General features: G+C 38.9%; 2 protein-coding genes across 2 annotated transcripts; one reads left to right on the forward strand and one right to left on the reverse strand.

Annotated features, from left to right (window-relative positions):
- Positions 1-580: 580 nt before the first annotated feature.
- Positions 581-20,478, forward strand: rnf207a (ring finger protein 207a). Its single transcript, XM_062416229.1, has 17 exons — positions 581-771; positions 8,102-8,234; positions 8,937-9,081; positions 9,417-9,498; positions 9,589-9,664; positions 10,120-10,245; positions 10,778-10,824; positions 12,190-12,262; positions 12,434-12,502; positions 12,876-12,944; positions 14,162-14,268; positions 17,262-17,439; positions 17,942-18,127; positions 18,415-18,466; positions 18,579-18,696; positions 19,322-19,414; positions 19,949-20,478. Exons 1-17 carry the CDS (start codon positions 581-583, stop codon positions 20,097-20,099), a joined length of 1,896 nt encoding a protein of 631 aa, XP_062272213.1. The 3' UTR covers positions 20,100-20,478.
- On the reverse strand, positions 4,706-6,427 carry zpr1 (ZPR1 zinc finger). Its single transcript, XM_062415803.1, has one exon. It carries the CDS (start codon positions 6,319-6,321, stop codon positions 4,981-4,983), a length of 1,341 nt encoding a protein of 446 aa, XP_062271787.1. The 5' UTR covers positions 6,322-6,427; the 3' UTR covers positions 4,706-4,980.
- Positions 20,479-21,331: the final 853 nt, after the last annotated feature.

The raw sequence follows: 21,331 nt of genomic DNA on the forward strand, positions 1-21,331 counted from the left end.
TATAGGGCAGCAATACCAAATGTCCCTTTTGCACTCTGGCAACACTTGGGGGCTGGCATGAGGTGTGTGCTGTCAGCTGCCTAGCGGAGGGACCCCGTCGGCCTGCTATTGAAGAGTTTCTGCATTGTTGTCATTCCAGCTGGGGGTAGCTGATAGCAGCACTGAAAGGTAAGACAGTGGCTGTCTGTGCTCTCTGTAGACTGGCCTGCTGCATTTACAGTAGGTTTTGTTAGCTGAATATAATGTTGGTGTCAACAGTGTCCCTGGTTGTTGTTTAATTGCCGTCTGTGGATTGTGTGCTGTCACTGAAGCTCCGGGAAGTCATCACATGTCTGACAAGGTAAGAGAAAAAGAAGAGAGCTAATCTTGTTTACTTTAATTCAGTATTAAATGAATTGATTCCTATCGCAGCTTAGCCAGCCTTATAGAGAGTTGTACTGTAATTCTACACCAATTTAACATAACACATGCCACAGCTTCTTTGTTTGTGTGCTGACAATGTGATGATGTAGCACTTTAAAAGCTTTTACTCCAGTTATACACCCACATACCTGCCATTATTCACGCACTCTGTTTACAGATGGCAGGTGTAATCTTCACCAATTTGGACAACCTGTGCAATGTGGACTGTAGTAATGTCCACCCCCTGGTGTGTCACCTGTGCCACGAGCAATACCAGTCCCCGTGTTTGTTGGACTGCTACCACATCTTCTGTGCACGCTGCTTACGAGGCCGGACCAATGACAGCCGTCTCAGCTGCCCCCTCTGTGGGTAAGAAATAGCACTGTGAGGTTGATCTGGATCAAATTAGGCTGCATATCAATTAATCATTTTACTGTTGGCACTGGAAATGTCTGTCATTTCTGAACAGCCTGATAACAAGTAAGTAGTTTATAATCTTTATTTCCACACGCAAATTGTATTACAGACTGACACTCTGCTCGGATACTCTTTACAGTCAGTGTTGGGGAGTAACTAGTTACATGTAATGGTGTTAGGTAATTTAATTACAAAATAAATGTAACTGTAGAAAAAATGTGTAGTTAAATTACAGTTACTTATGAAAAAGGTTGATGATAACAAAGTGGGTTACATCTGAAGTCAGACCTTTAAGATTTTGCTCATAGTTTGTTCTTCATTAGTTACTAAATACATATGTTTTTATTTTGTAAATAAATCTTGACGTGGGCTTAAATGGTGTTACAGTACCAACTGCTGAAAATATTTGTTAAAAAAGTAAGAAAAAAGTAATCAAATGTAATAAGTTCAAGCACTTTGATTAAGTAATTTAAATACTTACATTACTTATTACATTTTAAATAGAGTAATCTGTAACTGAAGAATTGAGCTGCAACAATTACTCAATCAATAGACAATTAACTGCAACTATTTTGATGATTAATTTATTGTTAAAGTCATTTTTCAAGCAAAATGTCCAAAACTGACTGGTTCCAGCTTCTCAAATGTGACAATTTGCTCATATTCTTTTTTTACATCATACCATCAACTGTATGTTTTTGAGTTTTGGGCTGACATTTGAATACATCTCCTTTGAACTGTGGGAGATTATAGTGAGAATTTATTACTGTTTTCAGACAAATTGTACAATAATCAATGAATCAATGATTGATGAAATAATTGTCAGATTAATCGATAATGAGATTTATCATACATGTAGCCCTAGTACAGAGAGACGTTTCCTTGTGTGTTGATATTAATAGAAAAAAAAACCCTCAAGCATGTTAAGTGTTCTTTTTTATTTAAACGAGAAATGAATGTTGAACACAGTGTTTGTTGTCTGTGTAGGATATTCACACCTATTGTGCCATAAATCCCCAAACAAACAGAACAAATGAGGCCAAAGGTCATGGACTGTTTTGGTGGATTATAAATACACTCAATTTAAATTACAACCTTTTACAGCTCGATAATACCATTTAATGAGCAGGTGATGTCAAACTGCTCAAATATGATTAAGCTTGGAGTAAAATATCATGTTGCTCCTCAGAGGGTTTTGTGTGAAGAGCCAAATTTCTCCCACAGGACCCAGTTTCGGGCAGCGTTGCTGAAAGGGATTCGTTCCACATAAGTCGATTAGTAGATTGGTTTGGTTCCTGCAGGAATATTGAGGAGAATCCTGTTGGATTTAGAGTCAGGAATCAGTCTCTCTGTTTTGGTTCAGGGGTGTGTTCAACGACCCTTTGCTGGCCCGGTGTGGGTAGGGCAGACCTGAGTGGCTGGAGCAGCTGCAGGGTCATCCCGGTCTCTGATTTAGCCCTTGTACTCAACACTCGGCAGGGCCGGCAAGTTCCACTAAGATCACTCACACAGCAAACAAAGCATAGTGGCATTTGTCACCGAGGCCAGCAGCTTACAGCAATCAAAAGCAGTCACATGATAGCAATCCAAATACTCCCCTATTAAGGGATGACTCGTGGTTTACAGTCACCTTCAGGTCTGTGGTATAAAATTTACTTCATTAAAGGACAAAGGGATGGATAGAAAAGAACTGTATGGTGATTATACAGTAACATGAATCTGTCTACAGCATCAGATATAATTTGACCCAAATGTTTCATTCATCTCGTGTGAGGGTGAAGAGATCAGCAGATAAAATGTGATGAGTGATGCGTTTTGATGTGACTACATTATTATTAACTGCTCTTATCATGTTCCTTAGATACCATTTCAAACTAAGAACTGCTTTCATAAAAGAAGAGCAGCTTCTCAGTTCTGATACTGCTAAATCACAGATATCTCCACCTTTTCTCAGATAAAGTTTAAATATATTTGAAATCACAGTGACCCTGATTCTTTCCACGTGTCCACACTATACTTTGAGCAGTGTTGGGGAGTAACTGGTTACATTTTTGACTTTTTTCATGAAATATCTTAATTTTATATTCCAAAATCTACATGAACTAATGATACTTGTTTTTATATGTAATGATCTCCCTTATAAATCATGTCAGTATCCATGAAATACACCTGAATTTAGATTTTGGTGCTTAATGGATACACTTACCCTAACAGCTGAAAACATTTATTAGAAAATTACTTTAATTGAAATAGTTACATTACTTTAGATAGGGGCAACTAGTAATCTGTAATCTATTACATTTCGAAAGTAACTTTCCCAACTCTGACTTTAGAACTTAGAATAGAATAGAATAGAAAGTCTTTATTGTCATTGTATAAAGCACAACGAAATTGAGATGCCGTCTTTAAAGTGCAGAAACAAAAATAAATAAATAATTACCATTATTTAATGCAGTTTAGCATTTAGCGTAGGAGCTGTTGTGTAATCTATTTGTGCGTACTCTCAATGTCCTGTAGCGTTTGCCTGAGGGCAGCAGCTCAAAGAGCGAGTGTCCTGGGTGAGATGGGTCCCTGAGAATATGGCGAGCTTTCCTAGTTATTGTGATTTTAATATGATAATAACATTACCTAGACAAACTATGACTGGACCTCAGGAGACTTCCACATGTATCTTCCCTTACAGCTATTTGATGTTTCACCTGTAATTCATACATGCTAATCAGCATTATAATTCAGAGTAATATCAACATGATTCTATTCATAGTACACAGTACTAAATAAGAGGGGAGTAAAAAAAAAAAGCAACCATTATCTATGGAAATCCCCCAGTGGGCACAGAGCTGCTGTGCTCTGCTGTCTGGGTTCAGGCTGCAGGGGTCTGCTGCCTGGCAGCTACTATTTCCAGCAGCAGCAGCAGCAGCCTGTTAACAGCTGCTCACTCAAGAACCATGTAATCTAGGAATTCACTACTCTGCTATTAGTGGAACACAATAGAGCCCTGTTGCTATGAAAACTAGATAAAACATGCACAGCAGAAGGGGAGGAACATTTGCATCGGAGCAAATGAATCAAATTGAGGCTAACAGACATAATGTTTAAATAAAACAGGACGAGTATGACGTAGCACTTTTCAACCTGAAATTAAATGTTTTTGTATGATTGTTTAACTCTCTAAATAAATTAGCTTTTCTCTAATCCAGTATTCAACAGAGGCAAAACAGAAGTGAATCTCCAGATATTTTAATTATTCATTCATTATTTTAGCCAAGCAGTCTGAGTTTCAGTTAAAAAATACCAAAGGTTATCTGCTTCTAGCTCCTCAAATGTGAAGATTTGCATATTATCTTTGGGTTGTGGACTGACACAGAACACATATGAAGTGTCCACTTTGGTTTATAATGGACATTTATCACAATGTTCTTACATTTTGTTGACAAAATGATTAAAGAAAATAATTGACAGACTGATATTGGAGATAATTGTTAGTGGTAGCTCTGATATTTAATTATGACAAGATTATCCTCTAAAACTGTCCTTGAAAAGCAACCCAACTTTAGATGCATTATAGTCATCACACACACGTGCTCATACTACAGTGTAAATCCTGCCTGGTCGTCAAACTAATTATGAAAATTGGTGCGGAAAATTCATTTGAATCTACAATACAACAGCAAACATTACATGCTGTCTTTTAACATCAAAACAAAAGAGCAGAGCCAAACATTCAATTTAGATCTGGCTTAAGATGATGTCATGCTTACAGGTGTATAAAAACAGATTAATTAGTAACACTATGTGTGGTCTGCTGAGAGAAGAGATTTCTTTTAACAGAGTGCCATCTCCTGGGATGTAACAATAATGCAGTCAACACATAGTTCAAGGGTTTCTCTTTAATAATGGCAGAAGCACATTGAGATACAAATAATATAATCAATAAGGATTTTTGTGTGTTTTTATGCTCAGTTTTTTTTCTTTACTGCAAATTTAGACAACTTAGATTGTATTTTGTGATTAATGTACTGATTGAAACCAACATTCAGCCAGTGTTCAACTCAAAATGTATGAAAATGGCAGAACACAGCGATATAATTACACTGGTTTATGACATAATTATAATTATATATATATATATATTTAGTCCTTTAAGCTGGTGCAGGTGGTTCAGTCATCCTCCTGATATCCTTCAGTCTTCATGTCATTCAGACCGAGATCTTCATTCTGCTCCGTCGATCGTGTGTATTTTTCGACAGTCATCTCAGGATCTGGATCTGGTGCGTAAACATTCTGCAGGTAGCTGTTCCCCGCAGGGTCATCCAGGATGACGTGGACGTCCATCTCTCCGGCCATTATCTTTTCTAGCTTCTCCCCAAACTCTTTGAGCTTCTGCACCCGGTCCGTGCTGCTGCTGTCGCCGCAGATGAAGGGGTTTTTGGAGACGATCAGGTCCTTGATGTCTTTCAGCAGCCCCTCCAGAGTGGTGAACTTTCCCCCCAGAGCTGCCATTCCCAGCTCAAACTCCAGCTCGGGGATGAGGATGGCACACGTCTCCGACTTGAGCACGTCACGAGTCATGTCTGATGGGTCGGTGATGTGCAGGGTGATCTTGGTGCCCAGCTCCTCTGTGCCTCCGCCTGATTTCACCTCGTTGGTCCGATGTCCGCAGCTGTCGCAGTTCGTTGCCATGATGATGACCTCCTTGAAGTGAGGGATCTGGACGAGCTTCATGTTGGTCGAGGCTGGAGCGTTGCATTCTGGGCAGTTGGTGTCGAACATCAAAACCTCATTCCTCATGGCGTCCAGGTCGTTGCTGGGTTTCTCTTCCTCCTCCTCCTCCAAGTCATCTTCAGTCTTTATCCCCAGCTGCATGTCCTGCTGAAGGCTCCGCTTGAACGTGGACACAGTGAGAGCTTCATCTTTCTGAGGGGCGTCTGGATTCTCCACAAAACTGTTACCAGACGGGTCCTCGATCACCAGCGTGAACTCATCATCCATCTCTTTTAACTTTCTCAGCTTCTGGATGAATGCATCGATCTTCTCGGCCACCTCAGGGTTAGTAGCTCGTCTGACAGCTTGATCTTGCTCCAACCCTGCAACAGCTCGGTCTAAAAGGCCCTCGATGGTAGAAAGAGAGCCTTTCTGGGTGAAGGGAGGGATTTCAAAGTCCAGCTCAGGGATCCTGGTGGTCGCACTGTCTGCTTTCACCACCTCCCGGTTCAAGTCTTGTTTTGTTTTGACTCTGAGTGTGTAACAAACACCTTGCTCCTGGATGCGGCCAGCAGACTGGATCTCAGTGTTGGACCAGCTGCAGTTGTCACAGCTGAAGGAGCTGACGATGATTTCCTTGAAGAAAGGTATTCTGGTGAGGAGCAGACGTGTGGTACCGTTCTTGTAACAGTACATACACAGACTCTCTATCTCCGTAGGTTGCCAATCATCGTCGTCGGCGCTGATATCCTTGAAAACACTTCCGCCTCGCACATTGTCCTCTGAGATGACTGACATGTTTCCCTTTATGTTCAGTCTGTTTACATACGCTGTCGCTGCTCGCTGTGTTGCTCCTTTTTACTGGAACGTTCTAGATGACAAGCTGCACACGTTTGTATCGGCGTGTTTCAACAGCTTCTTCCGTTTCTTCTTCCGTGTCCTCTTCTTCTTCTACGGCGGCGGCGTCCTCACGTCTATGCTGCCCCCAGATGTTAACTCCGGTACTACACCACACTGTTTATAAATATATATCTATATTTATAGCATTGTAAACCTTTTTATTTTGTTAGGTAAGTTTCATATCTACAAAGAAAAAATATCAAAAACTACCCCCCATTATTTAAGTTATTTTTAATTGAAATAAAACATTATTTTAAGTCTCTATGCTGTATAAAAAGTAAGAAGTGTATCAAAATCTATTCAGAATGTTTCAATTGAAGATGTCTGTCACTTATACTTTTACTTTTTAAAAAAAAATCGTTTCTTTATGAACTGAATTGACTGGTTGTTTTTATATTCTTTGTTTGTTTTATTGTATATTCTATTCAACAAAGAATAACGTTTCTTCTCCAGGGAAATCTCACAGGTTTAAAACTGTTTTAGGGTAATTTCTAAAAACATTTTGGCTGTATACCTATGTATTTAGAATGTGTTTAAGCTGTGAGGACTTGTACAATTGTGGAGGGAATTTTGTTGTACTTCATTTTGTTACATTTATTCCTGAGGATTGTTGTGTTGTTATTTTTGTGTAAGTACATTGAAAACAACTAAACCAGAGTCAGATTTCTTGTATGGTAACATACTTGGCCAATATAGATTATTATTATTATTATTATTATTATTATTATTATTATTATTATTATTATTATTATTATTATTATTATTATTATTATTATTATTATCTGATTCTGGTTTATTTGGCTTCTGGTTTTTGCTTCAAGGATTCAAGGATTCTTAGATTTATACTTTTCAGTTAAAATTTTTATGATGAAATGAAATAGCAGTTCCCCGACATGGTGAAAAGGTAACATAAATGCAACAGGTATTAAAAACTTAAGAAAAAATCATATCAATATTTAAAAATATTAATAAAAAATTAACCATGGTGAATATAAGAAATCTGCAAGGTTGAATTTTTTACATTGGACTTTTTACATATGATTTGATCAGATATTCCCTGATTTAGATCATGAAACTATGAACAATATTTGATTTGGCTTAGGATCAGGTTTTTATTTAGCACTGATGTATTGAGCACTTTCATTTTATTAAATTACAAAAAATCTAAACATGATTACCTTCCCCAAAATAATGTATCATTTGGCACTGATGTACCCAGACCTAAGTAGTTATATTAAAGTAAATCAAGTCTGGACTGTTTTTTTAATGGGCTAGATGTATGACAGAGATGAGTTGTTGTTTTGTTTTATGCTTTTATTTATTTTTTCTTATTTATATTATCATTTCTTTTTTTATGGTGTACAATGTTTTTTGTGTCTGTGTCTTTACATGCTTAAATCTGTTGTGGATTTGCAGTTCTTGACACATGGAGAAAGACAAATTATATATTCATTAATAAACTACTAATAAACTTAAACTAAATCAAGTGTGCAAAAACTAATTACGGTTCTCCTTTTCACTTCATTTCATTTAATCAAATCAAAGTATTTGAATTATTCCTGACAGACTGAACTTGTAGAATGAAACAGATCATTTACGATATTATTAATCTGAAGATAAATGTCATAATTTTCACTTAACATATCACTCAGCCTGTCTGAACTTGCGTTTCCCACAGATACACATCCATACTTAAAGGGAATAATGCCCTCCCACCAGAGGACAGACTGCTGAGGTTTCTGGTGGACAACAATGCAGACGCAGAGGAGACCGTGCAGTGTGCCAACTGTGATCAGGAAAGTAACAACAAGGTACAAAGTGACAGACACACTCACATCAATCTGTATCTTATATGAGGGATTCACCAGAAAATATTATGACTTCAAATAAAGAATATTAAATTTCAAGCCTCAAAAATCATGGAAAACCAGATATAAGTATTACAAAAAACACGATGCATGAGTTGCTTAATGCCAAATGATGTAAAAGAGAAATTAAAGATTCAACAGGTCCATGTATTGTTTGGGCAGAGCGCGTCCTTATTACTGTTGACAGACTTTCTTTTTGACTCTCATTTTTTGCACTTTAGGTAGATAAGTGTGCAATGGTGACTTTACTTTAAAGAGCATTCGCTTTTGCAACCCAGTGTTGAAATGATGGATGTTAAAGCCACTATATGTAGAATTTAAAGTGCTCATAGCAGCTTTCAAATGATTCTGATGGTATAAGTTTTTGGTAGTAGAAATATCCTGGTGGAAAATGGTGCAGTTTCATAATTAATTACTGTGTTCAATTTATGTGCCACTTCAGTGCACCTTTTTATAGTACCTGTGGGGTGTGCCAAAGTCAGAACATTTAAAATTAAGCACATAGTACCTTTCATAGGTGTATTTTTCACCAAGTATAATCACATATGGCCTTAAGCAATGAATAATGCTTAAGGGCCAAATTATTTTTCCACTTTGTCTTTAAATAGATTTTTATTTTGTTGTTTGTTTGTTTGTTTTGTATAGGACACTGGGGTGATGTACTACTGTAACACTTGTAACCAGCCACTGTGCAGCGCCTGCAGGGAGCTGACACACAAGGCCAGAATGTTTTCCCATCATGAGATCGTATCCCTGGCCAAACGCACCAAAGCCAAACACAGGAAGTGCTGTGAGTGCCACCTGTACCTCACTCACTCCAGACGTGTTACAGGCCAACAGGGTGTTATTACACCAGAGTAAAAGTGTGTTGCACATGAAAGATGTACTCCCTCCTGTGCTCTGCTTGAACCACTTGGGCTACATGTTAATCAAACCCTCAAATTACAAGTAAATATGGAAGGCAGTGATATGAATATGAAAGGCATGGTGTTAGCACTAGGTGGTAGACTTGTGGTAGACCAATGTGAGTAAGCCTGTTTTTAAATCACAAACCTGTTCAATGGAGTAACAGAATCCTCTGATGCTCCTGTGGGCTGAAGTTAAAAGATGTTTCCATCTCCACAGCTCTCCATGAGGAGCCCTACATCCTGTTCTCAACAGAGAATAAGTCGATGCTTTGCATCAGGTGCTTCAGAGACATGCAAATGTGAGTGAATCCACGACACAAAATGTATGACTGTCAGAAGTTTATCTCTTCTCTTCTTCTCTTAATTTAAGTGTTGTTTGTTCACCACAGGGAGAGTCGGACTCACTGCATTGATATCGAAACAGCTTACGTGCAAGGATGTGAGATGTTGGATCAGGCTGTGTTGGTGAGAGAGTCCTGTCTGCCCATCTACATATTTATTACACATTCCCCCCCAAAAAATCAATTGACGTTATGAATAATTCAAGCACTCAGCAGCAGTAATGATGTTGTGAAATGTAGTGCAGGTGTGCTCCAAATTTGTAATGTAAAGTAATGCTTTTTCTAAACAATATTTTGAACGTTTCTAAATTAAGTAGGCAAATAATGGTGATTAAAATTCAGTGCTTGTGTTAGTTTTAGTCCTTGGATTGACCATGCAAAAACATTTAACAAAAAAAAAAAAGGCAGTACTGCATCAGAACATGTTAACTGGTATAGTTGTACAGTAGAGTCGTCTCAACTGTGACCATATTTCATCATTCTCTGGGCTGTAGTTCTGATAAAGCTTTTGATGTTACAGTCAGTGTAGTAACCCACAGTGGCCTTTCCTTGACAGTGAGGTTGCTCCTCCCTCTGCAGGTGGTGAAGGAGCTGCAAACTTCAACTCGAGAGGCAATCGTTCTGCTGAGAGCAATGATAGGAGAAGTGTGTCTGAATGTGGAGGAAGAGGAGAGCGCAATCTGTACCCTGTTCAACAGTTTGCAGGTTGTATAATCATACTGATAAGATATATTTCCTTCAATCCCAAAACTATTATGATAAATAACATTATCACAATGTTCTGACTGTCCCTTTGCATGCCAGGTGGATTAAAACACATTAAGTCTGTTTAGAAAGAGTCAGTTAAACTGTCACCTGCAGAAAATGTAACTAAAGTGGCCAAAAATGACTTTTAGTTTTCAGTTATTTAGATTTGTTTGATGTCAGTGTATTCCCCTTTTAATTCTGGCTAAATATAATGCTCATAAATATTTCTCTAAAGTAGTATGCGCAGTAAGTTACGATCCCCTCCATCTGACTCCATTAGCACTGCCTGGCCACTGGATGTCTCTGTTGATCTAATTGTGAGAAGAGTGTGGTTCCTTTGCATAATGAGTAATAAGAGATCAGACACCACCAATTTACAACCATTACTTTCCACAATCTTGAAAATTCATTAGGTATTAAAGAGCTTAAGGCCATTTTCACAGAAGTATAAGGAATAAAAGGGGCTGTTTTCTCTGTTCTCATCTAACAGGAAAAACTAGCAGAGAGGAAGAAGATTTTGCTGAAAGCAGCTCAAAGGTAAAATAAAATAAAGATTTACTGTTATTATATAAAAATGCTGCTGTGTTACCGTGAAGCTCACATCACATTATTTACCGAATTGAATGTTATTCTCCTGCTGTCAGTAGGTTATTTCATATGTTTTTTTCCATTGTATCATGCTGCTTTGTACTCTGGGTGATGAATAGCAGCACCCTGTTTACTCTGGAATAATCTCCCTCCTCACCAAACACATTTTCTTGGGTGATTTTCATTTTAACAAAGGCATGGTACTAAATTAAATCCACTTCAGTGGGATTACATATTGCAGTCAGTGGTTGAAGCTTGTGTCTGGATCCAATCAATGAAAATGAAGCCAACTGAAAAGTATCAGTATACAAACATACAGTATGTAAATGATATACTTTTTCAAATCCATAATAAACTGCTGCAGGAAAGCCTGGATGCAGAAAGCTGATTGCCTCCACACATTTAGCACTACTACATGGCCTAATGCACCCACTAATGTGTGTGAAGCTGTTTTCAGCACTTAATACCATCCAGAGAATAAGATCTGAACTTTCTTTTTTTTCCATTTATGGCAACCTGCCACTAAGTTACTCACTATGTAGCTGTTTGTGTGCAGTCACATGACTGTAAAGAGATGACATATTAACAAATTACTTTGGAATAAAAGGCTAATGTTGACCACTCCCAAACCACTAATTTAACACGAACGCACAAGTAGGCTATTCCCACGTGCCTGTACATAATTTCCTCTACATTAATGAAATAATTAATAATTAATAATCTTACAACAACCCTACAGGAATCATTAAAGTTTGATTTAATGTCACCTACGGTTTTCTCACTAATTAGTCTCAAGAACAATTATTGCACATCAGTTACATTTTTACAAAAGATTGATGACTAATCACTGAAATGTATATTTGAAGAGAAACAGACTCAGCAACAATTCAAGATGCAAAAAAAAAAAAAATCTGAATGAGAATCATTTCCGAGCACTTTTCTGTTTCAGTGTGTGCTCATGTGTGCAATTGAAGAAGAACAATTTAGTGCATGTGAGTGAGTATATCAGGTTGCACTCTGTGGGGATCTTTAATGATATTTTTTGTGCCCAATGTCCTCCATCTCTCTTTCCCTCTTTCTCCATTGCCTGGAAACCATCCAGTGACTGGGTTCCCGGAAAGGTGTTAAAGGCTATTTATGTCAGGCTTTGTGTGTCCTGTGCCTGTGTGTTGTTACAGCAGAAGACAGATAGATTAGCTTCTGGAAATATGAAGTATGTTGTTTGTGGTTACACCTCCCTGGACCGAATCCTCCGTGTATCTCAGCACGCATAGATTTGAGCGTGTAATGTTACATGTTTGTGTGTTTTTGCAGTCAACATGAGGAGAAGGAGAAAGCACTAAAGGAACAACTTTCACATCTTTCTGCACTCCTCCCAACCCTCCAGGTACTATGGGACACAATAAAGACCTCATAATGAATAATTATAACATATTTCTTGTCACAAACCATTGTAACGCTTTCACCAATACTTCCATACTTTTACAGTTATTGGTGGGATTCAATTTAATGCAATTTAAATGCCATTCAGTCAACCTTTAACCTGTGATGTGTTTAGGTACACCTCGTCACCTGTTCTGCCTTCCTCAGCTCAGCCAACAAATTTGAGTTTTTGGATATGGGCTACGTGAGTACAGTATAATCCATTATTATTGCATTTCATTTGTATTTTACAAAATATTAATACAGCGTCACAGAGGAGTGTAGGGAAAGGGAAAAGGGAAAATATAAAACATAAAATATAAGCATGCTGTTATCAGTTGGACAGAAAATGTGAGCAAATAGTGATGATGTATACTTTGACGCTTAAACTATGGGTGGCACTTTCATTATCAGTCCTTACAAAGGTACAAAGTTTATTTTGTGAGGAGGTTTTCTTGGTAAGAAAGAAGTTACAATGTTAGCTGGGCTGAACTGGGTTTTAAATGGAGGCTGTCCATAACGTCTCAATGAGGTGAAAGAGGTCACTGAATCACACTCGGATGTTCTTGCTTACACAGCAACTCATGGAGAGGCTGAAGAGGATTGTAAAGCTCCCTCATCGACTGAGACCAGTGCAGAGCAGCAAAGTGAGTATGAATAGCAGAGCTGGAAAAGGTTACGTTCAGAATGTAATCCACTGCAGCGCACTCTTTAGTTTGTTTCTCCTGCTAACGATGCAGTTTCACCTGTTTTTCTCATATGGCCTTGAAGCCCAGCCTCAGCTTTTCTTCAAAGATAAATGAGTGCAGCGAGTTGTAATGATAAAAAACTGCAAAACAACCAGCAAAATGTAATAAAAAATGACACAATGGTTGTGAAAATGATTATTTTTGAGTATGATAGTTCACTTTTTACAGAATAATTTAAGCTCATGGGCTACCTAACTAAATCTCCAGGAGAAAGATAATAATTGGGCCTTGAGTTACTATTATTGTATTTTAAAATGTGGCAATGTATTTCAGGTGCTAAGCATTAACTGCTGCAGTGTTTCTCCACACAAACCAGCATTCCTGCTACAGATACTAACGCCAAATTTAGTAAATGTAAAAGATTTAATGATCTGTAAAACTTTAGGTTAAATCAGTACTTATTACTATTAGTATACCAGGCAGTGATAAACAGTGGTGAAGCAGAAACATGCAGATAGGTGACAAATTAAAGAGAAAACACTCAAAAAGTGTCAGTTATTGAGGTGTTGGACTACCACAAGCCACCAGAACAGCCTCAATGCTCATTGGCAAAACTCTTTTTTGTTTTCTAACACTTACCTCCAGAGTATCCCATTCTGCTGGTGTTCAGTTTGAGATCATATTCTTTGGATTCTTTGAAATACAAAGAATATGATTCACATAATCTTCATAATCATTCAAGCATTCAGTATCATTTCTAAAGTTTAACTGTTGTACTAAAGATGTGTCCTACTTCATATGTTAGTGTTTGTGCACTGGAGGCTTCAAGTTTCCACATCACGCTTGTATAAGTTAAATATTGGACCAGGATTGACTTCCAAACTATTTGTGATGTCACAGATCATGCTCGTAGGCCGGCCCCTTTAAATCAGCTATGTGCACAGAGAAACTTTCCTCCTTTAGCAGATGAGTGTGAAAACAGCCCTCTGATGTCAAACTCTGCACATACATCATTCTGCACAGACAAGTGAAGTGAAGCTCAAACATTCAACCTTAGGTGCAAGAAAAACATGTTTTATGAGTGGAGGGGGACTTGAATAGATTTATTTGCCTGGGAAAAGGTGTCTTGTTCGCACTCTTTGTCTCCCAGCATGAATCTCTCTGTGTTGCATTAGATCAACACAGACTACCGCAGTGAGTTTGCTCGCTGTCTAGAACCCTTACTGCTGATAGGACAGCGCTGCCCTCCTTCTGTCACCGGATCCACAAGTGTTGGAACAAGGTAAGATCATTTCCCTCAGTGTCCCTGCTGCCAAATATCTTTTAAATGTAATCATCAAATGATCTCTTCCTGTAAGGTTTTAGTTTGCAATGTGCCTTTGTTGTCTGAATATCACCATGGCATATTTTGGATGCTTCCAAGAACACAAAAAGTCTGGGCAGAAAATTTCACACTTGTGAGGAATCCAAACCCAAAATCCCCGAATGGTTTTACAAGTACAGATGGTAGACGGCAATGACTGCAGTGAGAGGAAAGGAGGCGCCATGCTGAGTCCCACTATGGCAGTTATGCTGCCTGTCTGTAAGCTCTGTGCACTGATATGTTTATGTAATTCACCTTGTAGTATGAGTACTGGGAGGGCTGCAGTCAGCCTTGTGTGAAAGCACCGGTCCTGCTGTGGCCAAGCAAGAGAACACAGCAGAAAACATTACAGGAGAATGATGAATGAGTGTGGTACTCTGTGGTCACTGTATATATAAATACACGTGATATATGTGATGCTTTGTTTTTCTTGGAGGTCAGTTAATAAATTAGAATAGATTTAGCTGAAAAAGAGAATGCATCAAGAGGAGTGGTTATATAACACCATATTGTCTTAGATTTTAGTTAAGGCGCTCTTTTATGTCATAGATTCCTTTGAGAAGTATATTAAACCTCCAGTAAATGCAACCTTTATTTATCACCGCTCTCTATGACTGCTTCTCAGAACAAAGAGTTTTGTTCCCTCTCCACGTACACTCACAAACACCCCATCCGATTTTTTTCCACATCAGTGTCTCCCAACTGTTCGCAGGTCCTTAAGCCCACCCACCAATGCCAACATACTGACAACTCTGCTTTCCAACTTGTTCAGTGCCTTGCCAGTGCAAGATGCAAAGTGGGCAGGGACTGGTGGCCGGCCGACTGGCACTATTTTTATCGTAACTTCACAGAACTCTCTGGGATTCATCTGGAAGTTGGCACGCAGGAGCGGACGGTTCGCTTTGTTCCAGGCCGCTGATGTCACTGCTTTAGCATGGGCAAAGTCTTTAATTGGCATCAGTGGTGGGAGGACAGAAGCTGGATGTGCAGAGGATGACATGTGTATGACAGAGAGAGAAGGATACATGCTTTAGACAGATCTTTTGATGCATCCGCACTAGGGAAGAAGTCAGGAGTAACAGTATACAGACTGAAGGTAAATTGCTGTATATTTTGTAATCTTTAGTTAGTGAAGTTACTGAAGCTTTGTTCTTCTGTGTAGAGCAAAGTTAGAATAGAAACATGCATGTGTCTGATTCAAACACATCATGAGTATGTGATGTCTGTCTTAACTTGCAGTAAAAACCCTGATGCATTTATCTTTTTTTCCAGTAGTACATCTTTGAATAGTAATGACTGTAGTGGAGATTCAAGTGAATTTGATTTATAAGCCAAGAGATCACAGGTCCGCCAGGCTTTCTACTCTCTTCTGAGAATTTCTGTTAGTGAGAAGATGGCAGTGGTTACACAAGGTGCTTGACTTGTCCGCGCCATACTTCACTTCACAGACGGAGGAGCAAATGGGTTTTTTCTTACCGTATGGTACTTCAGAATGCCGCCCACGCACTGTAGCCTGTTAGTCAGTACGTCTGTTGTGTTGTTGTGTCTGATAGGTCCTAAATTGCAGTCTGAAAGCGCTTTCCCCCAATAGTCAGCCGATAATGAAGGATGCAAACCCGAGCAGGCATTGGTGCATGGCCAGCTGGCCCTATTTTTTTATCATAATTTCACAGAACAGAACAAGTCCAGCCATGTTCTTTCATGCAACTGATGCTTCTGCTTTAATACTGGCAAAGTCTTTAATTGGTTGTGTAGGGACACAGTCTGGAAGCTCAGAGGACAATATTTGTACGGACACGTGAGAGAGATGTATTCACACCTAGGCTATTACAGAATGGCTTCAGGGCATTTATGCTGTGTTAGGCATGAAGCCAGGGGCTCATGGTGATGGTGAAGAGATTTGAGTGTTATGAGTGACAGCACATGCTCTCCTCACTGTCAAGTGTTTTGATTTACGTCAGGCACACAATAGAAAGAGTGGGGACTGAGTACTCTCTTTTGTGTTTATTCAGCTTCAGGACTGATTGTTCTGCTTTTTGAACAGTTTATTTATTATGACATGGAGCCCAAAACTTAAAGACGATAATTTAATGTTTATTTAAATTAACAGAAAAGTTTCACTGTGTGAAGTGTGAACATTTTACCTCTTTGCCCACATTTTCATCGAGAGATGGAAACTACCATGCAAGTGTGCTTGAATGACGAACTTAGCTGAAGTGGAGCTGCTCAGGTGGAAGAACTGACATATCAGCAGTTTTGTTGACTGAAGAAACAATACAAAGTGTGTTATATTAAAAGCAGTAAACACAAAGATTGAAAGATCAGGCTTAGATTAGACCAATATTAGATCATTGTAGATTAGATTGCACCTATGCAAATTATTAAAAGATATATATTAGTCATTAAAAAAGTACAATATCATTTAAAATAATAATAATGTAGCACAGTAACATCAATTCAGGATCAGTGTGTTTTACTTACAGTATGGACACAATTCCCAAATAATGGCAGTGACAGAAAACTCTGGGACCCAAAAAAGAAAGTAGACTCAAAATAATAAGAACATTTCATTGGGTTCTGGGTGTTTTGAGCAGAGCAAAAAGAAAAAAAACTGTGTATGTAAGTAAAGGAATTATATAATATCTATACAGTGAGACTAGAGCCAAGTATGAGAGCAGAGCCAGTTTATTGACCAATATGATCAATAACGGGATTCAATTTATTGAACACAAATTAACCCTCCTCAGTTTAAGAGACAGGTATCAGATAGAGGTAAAGTTTTATTGCTATAAAGGGTTGATGGAGAATGATGCAATCAAATGTTAGAAACACAATTATAAATGTTATTACAGTTATTATTGAGAGAGAAAAAAGGCAGTTATGATACTTTTTTTTTTTTTACCTCACCTCAGGCTCCAGTCCCCTGTCTCCATGTCTTGCCGCTCTCCATCTCTCAGTGAGATGCCCCTTGGTTCTGTTTTCGGGCGAAGGCCCACATCTCACCGCAACATCTGCACAAAGGTCCTCCTGGCTGAGGGGAGGGAGACACCCTTCACCGAGCACTGCCACAACTATGAAAACTCCTACAGGGTGAGTGCTGTAGGAATACATTGACATTTTTTTTGCCAATTACCCGATGCTTTTGTCCAGAACATTTCAAATTGATCGCAGGTGTAGTAAAGTATGCATTTCCCGGTTACTGTAGAAGCTTCATCTCAGAGCAAAGTCAAAGATAAGGACATTTTGTTAATGTGAAAAAAATGGAAAAAGTAGAAGAGACTTTGGGAATAGTTTACCAGAATGTTTTAAAAGATGAGTCCATAACTAGTTTATGAATCAATCTGGATTGAGGTTATTTAGTATAGCTGCAGCAATACTTCTTCCTGAGGAGACATCTCTGATCCTCAAAGTAAAGCAGCAACATAAATTCCTCTGAGAGCTCATCCTTGACCTGTCGAGTGGCCAAGAAAGGTTTTCACGCTCAGATGAACTTCACCTGACATCTATACGCCCATCAAATCTCTGCTGCTTTAAAGACATTGAAACAAAGTGTCATGTCCTATACTGTATACTGTGATCTGTGTGTGTCCAGATTCTCCAGACAGAGGTTCAGAATCTGAAAGACCAGGTCCAGGAGCTGCACCGAGATCTAACCAAGCACCACTCAATCATCAACACAGATAAAATGGGCGAGATCCTTGACAGATCGCTGCACATTGACAGCCAAATAGCTTCGCAGCACTCCACAGTGGAAACTATGAGAGTCATGTTTGAAGAGGTGCGCCAAGTGATACCTTGATGGTTTGACCTTTAGTATGTACTGTTCTTTGTCAGGCTTTACTGGAAGAAGAAAAAAACGTTTCTACCGTTGTCCTCAGTCAGTGCCCCTAGCTGCATACTAAAAAGTCATTGTTAACCATTGTTATAAATGTAGGCTTCTTGGAATGCAGAACGGAGGGAAAAGAAAAGTAGCAAATGTCAAAGTATCCCACGAGTCGACTGATTGTAGTTAATGTCATATTTCACTTCAGGAGAATCAGCTCATTTATCTCATTTTCTTCACAGATGTGGGATGAGACTTTTCAGAGGGTCACTAACGAGCAGGAGATCTATGAGGGTTTGTCTTCAACAGTGACAACAAAGATTTCAATTCATTGCCCAAACCTTTATCTCTCTATATATTTTGATGTCCTCATTTTACTTACATTTTCTGTGTTTATTGCTTCTAGCCCAGCTTCATGATCTGATGCAGCTGAAGCAGGAGAACTCATACCTAACTACTATCGCCAGACAGATCAGCCCCTACATCCTGTCCATCGCTAAGGTCAAAGAGAGACTTGAGCCCAGGTGTTGTATCCAGAGGATGTATTACCTTCATGCTATACTCCATCTGCTGCTATATTAGTTGACTGATGACAGTGAATAGGAGCAACTGGAAACTCTTCTTACCTCCAAAGGGGCTTTGATAAACTACCACTGCTTGCAGCATGGGGAGGGGATATTTATTTGGGATTCATAAAGAAAATGACAACAAAAAAATGTATTGTAAACAGGGGTAGTTGTGTTTTATGGTTAAGGATTAATATATGATATTCTATATTGTTTTTTAATGCCATTAGACCCTATAAAAACATCAAAATCAACTGTGAGTTGTATGCTCTAACACATTTTCTCTATAGAGCCTATTTCTCTGAGCCTTACATGTTCATTTATTCCTTTACCATGACGATGGGTACTATACTATGTATTATTATATTAACCACTAGAGCTCCAATTTTGCATCAATCCACAGATGAAAATAGTGCACAAATTCCTTTGTGAGTAACATTTGCTAACAACTACAATGGACAGCTGCTTTAGGAGATTACTAAACAGAGATTAACACATTGTTGCTTGTTAGTTTAATGGATTTTTTTGACAGTAAGAAAAATACAATAACCGTAGCTTTATTATTTCAAAATGTATTTTCTAGGTTTCAGGAGCCTAAAGAGCACCATGATGACCGCACAGAAACAATGCTGAAAATCTATGAAGACAGCACATTGACCAAAGAAAGTCAAGACAGGTATGAACTGTAGTTTTTCTACATGTAAAGCCTTATGTAATGCTAAATTTAACAAAAAGTAAAAGATTTCTAGTTGCACACGCAGCTCCAATACATTCAGTTATAGAAACGGCCAGCTATACATTCAGCTACAGAATCAGGAAGCTTTGAAAGCTACTCCAGTGCAGGAAAGATTTGATTGATTGAGGCAAGATTTGTATTTCAATTTAATTGCATTGCCTGTCTGCAATCTTATATCTGGCTGTATGATGAAACGGGCGTTGAGTTGTATTTTAAAGAGGAAATCTTCTTGTGGCTGATTTGATTTGCAGAGCTAAGGAAGAGTTTGAAGTTATTCATATTCTGTAGTGACAAGTCTTGTTTCACTTGCCTCACCGGTGGTATATTTGGTTTCTTATGAACCCATGTGGGCTGAATATTCTTGTGGGAATGACAGAAAACTAACAGTATAAAACTCAAAACAGTAACATTTATTGAGTATGTGTCTACGTGCTGGATTTTGGAGTGAAGCCCCTCATTTATTTTGTTTGACAGCGACAACCAGACGTGTGTCACAGACCAAGAAAGAGACAAGAACAACCGCCCGCTGATTCTCGAGTCAATGGAGAGCTCTGTCAAGACCAATTGGCCAGGCAGGCAGAGGGGCCCCGCAGAGACATCCAACGTCAATGAGATGCCTTCATAAACACCTGTCATTTGATTTCTGTCCCTCTCGCCCCTTGCCTGCCCCTGTGCCGCAACGTGCCTTAATTCAACTATAACAAGCCCAGGATGGTATGCGGCTTCCTCGGCTGTCCAGATACTGTACATAACATCTCAGCAGCAGGGAGCTGTCAACAGCTCCAAGGTGGAAAACTTTGACAGACTATGCCAGCACTAACTAGATGTGGATGTGGAGGTCAAAGACATACGACAGTTTCATTGCTCAAGATAACAACACCATAAAGAACCGCTTTGTTATTATTTAAGAGCCATGAACTGCTTTAATGAGAGATCTGGAGTGGAGTGACTAATATCCCATTTGTCTTTTTGTTGTTTTGTTTGTGTTTTGGCTGTTTAAATGATAAAATACGCTGAAAGTGTGAATTATTGTTCTGTCCGTTTTTTTTACAGTGTGACTGGAATTGCTTTTTTGCACTATCTATTCTTTGCATAAAACATTTTTTGGAGGCTGGGTGCTTATGATGGATGACTGCCCAGGCCTGATTCCCTAGAAGATTGTTGAACCGGTGTGACAGCACATATGGAACATAGCAAGTGCAATGATGTGTGTGTCATTCTGGGTGTCAGTGTAGGTCACATGTTGTGTGTCATGTGTATCAGCATCTGTCTCCTTCAAAAATGAGGCTTGCCAGGGGACGGTGTCTGCAGTCCCCCTGCAGTTTCTACATCTCCATGCAAAAAGTGGAAAAGCTGGAATTACAGAGGTGTGTGAATGCAACTGGCCTCGCCTTAACCCCAATCTCCTGCTAGTTTTTTTAGACTCCACACTCCTACTCAATATCCCAGTCTAGCAAGGCACGGTGTACTACTCTATGAAATATATTCCTCTTAGTTTGCCCCTGCAATTCATCACATGTCAGTGTCAGCAGCATGCGTTAAGGCGTTTGCCCTGCAGGAAATCAGCAGGTAACTGTGCTCCTCTCTTACTTCTCCTCTCCTCCTTTCTTCTACGCCTACTCTGCTTAATTAGTCTGGTTGGTATTTTAAACAGATCCCATGTTGAAACTGACAGGAAGTGGAGCATAGAGGTACTGTATTTACCCTCCCGCTGCAAAGGTATGGTGATCTGGAGGAGCTGCCATATATCACCAGCAAAAAAAAAAAAAAGAATTTAAATTGATTTCAGGAGATAGTAGTGTGCTATGAGTAAAATATTTTTTTTGAAGGACTTTTTATTCTGCAGAGAAAAGCATG

This window comes from Scomber scombrus, chromosome 3 (assembly GCF_963691925.1).
Source record: "Scomber scombrus chromosome 3, fScoSco1.1, whole genome shotgun sequence".
In the NCBI taxonomy this organism is placed as follows: Eukaryota; Metazoa; Chordata; class Actinopteri; order Scombriformes; family Scombridae; genus Scomber; species Scomber scombrus.

Excerpts from the sequence above, each read along its gene's own strand:
- rnf207a (XM_062416229.1), top strand. The coding sequence starts at position 581 with ATGGCAGGTGTAATCTTCACCAATTTGGACAACCTGTGCAATGTGGAC. Across the intron at positions 9,665-10,119 it reads TGTTGGATCAGGCTGTGTTG|GTGGTGAAGGAGCTGCAAAC; the intron begins GTGAGAGAGTCC and ends CTCCCTCTGCAG. Across the intron at positions 19,415-19,948 it reads ACCAAAGAAAGTCAAGACAG|CGACAACCAGACGTGTGTCA; the intron begins GTATGAACTGTA and ends TTTGTTTGACAG.
- zpr1 (XM_062415803.1), bottom strand. The coding sequence starts at position 6,321 with ATGTCAGTCATCTCAGAGGACAATGTGCGAGGCGGAAGTGTTTTCAAG.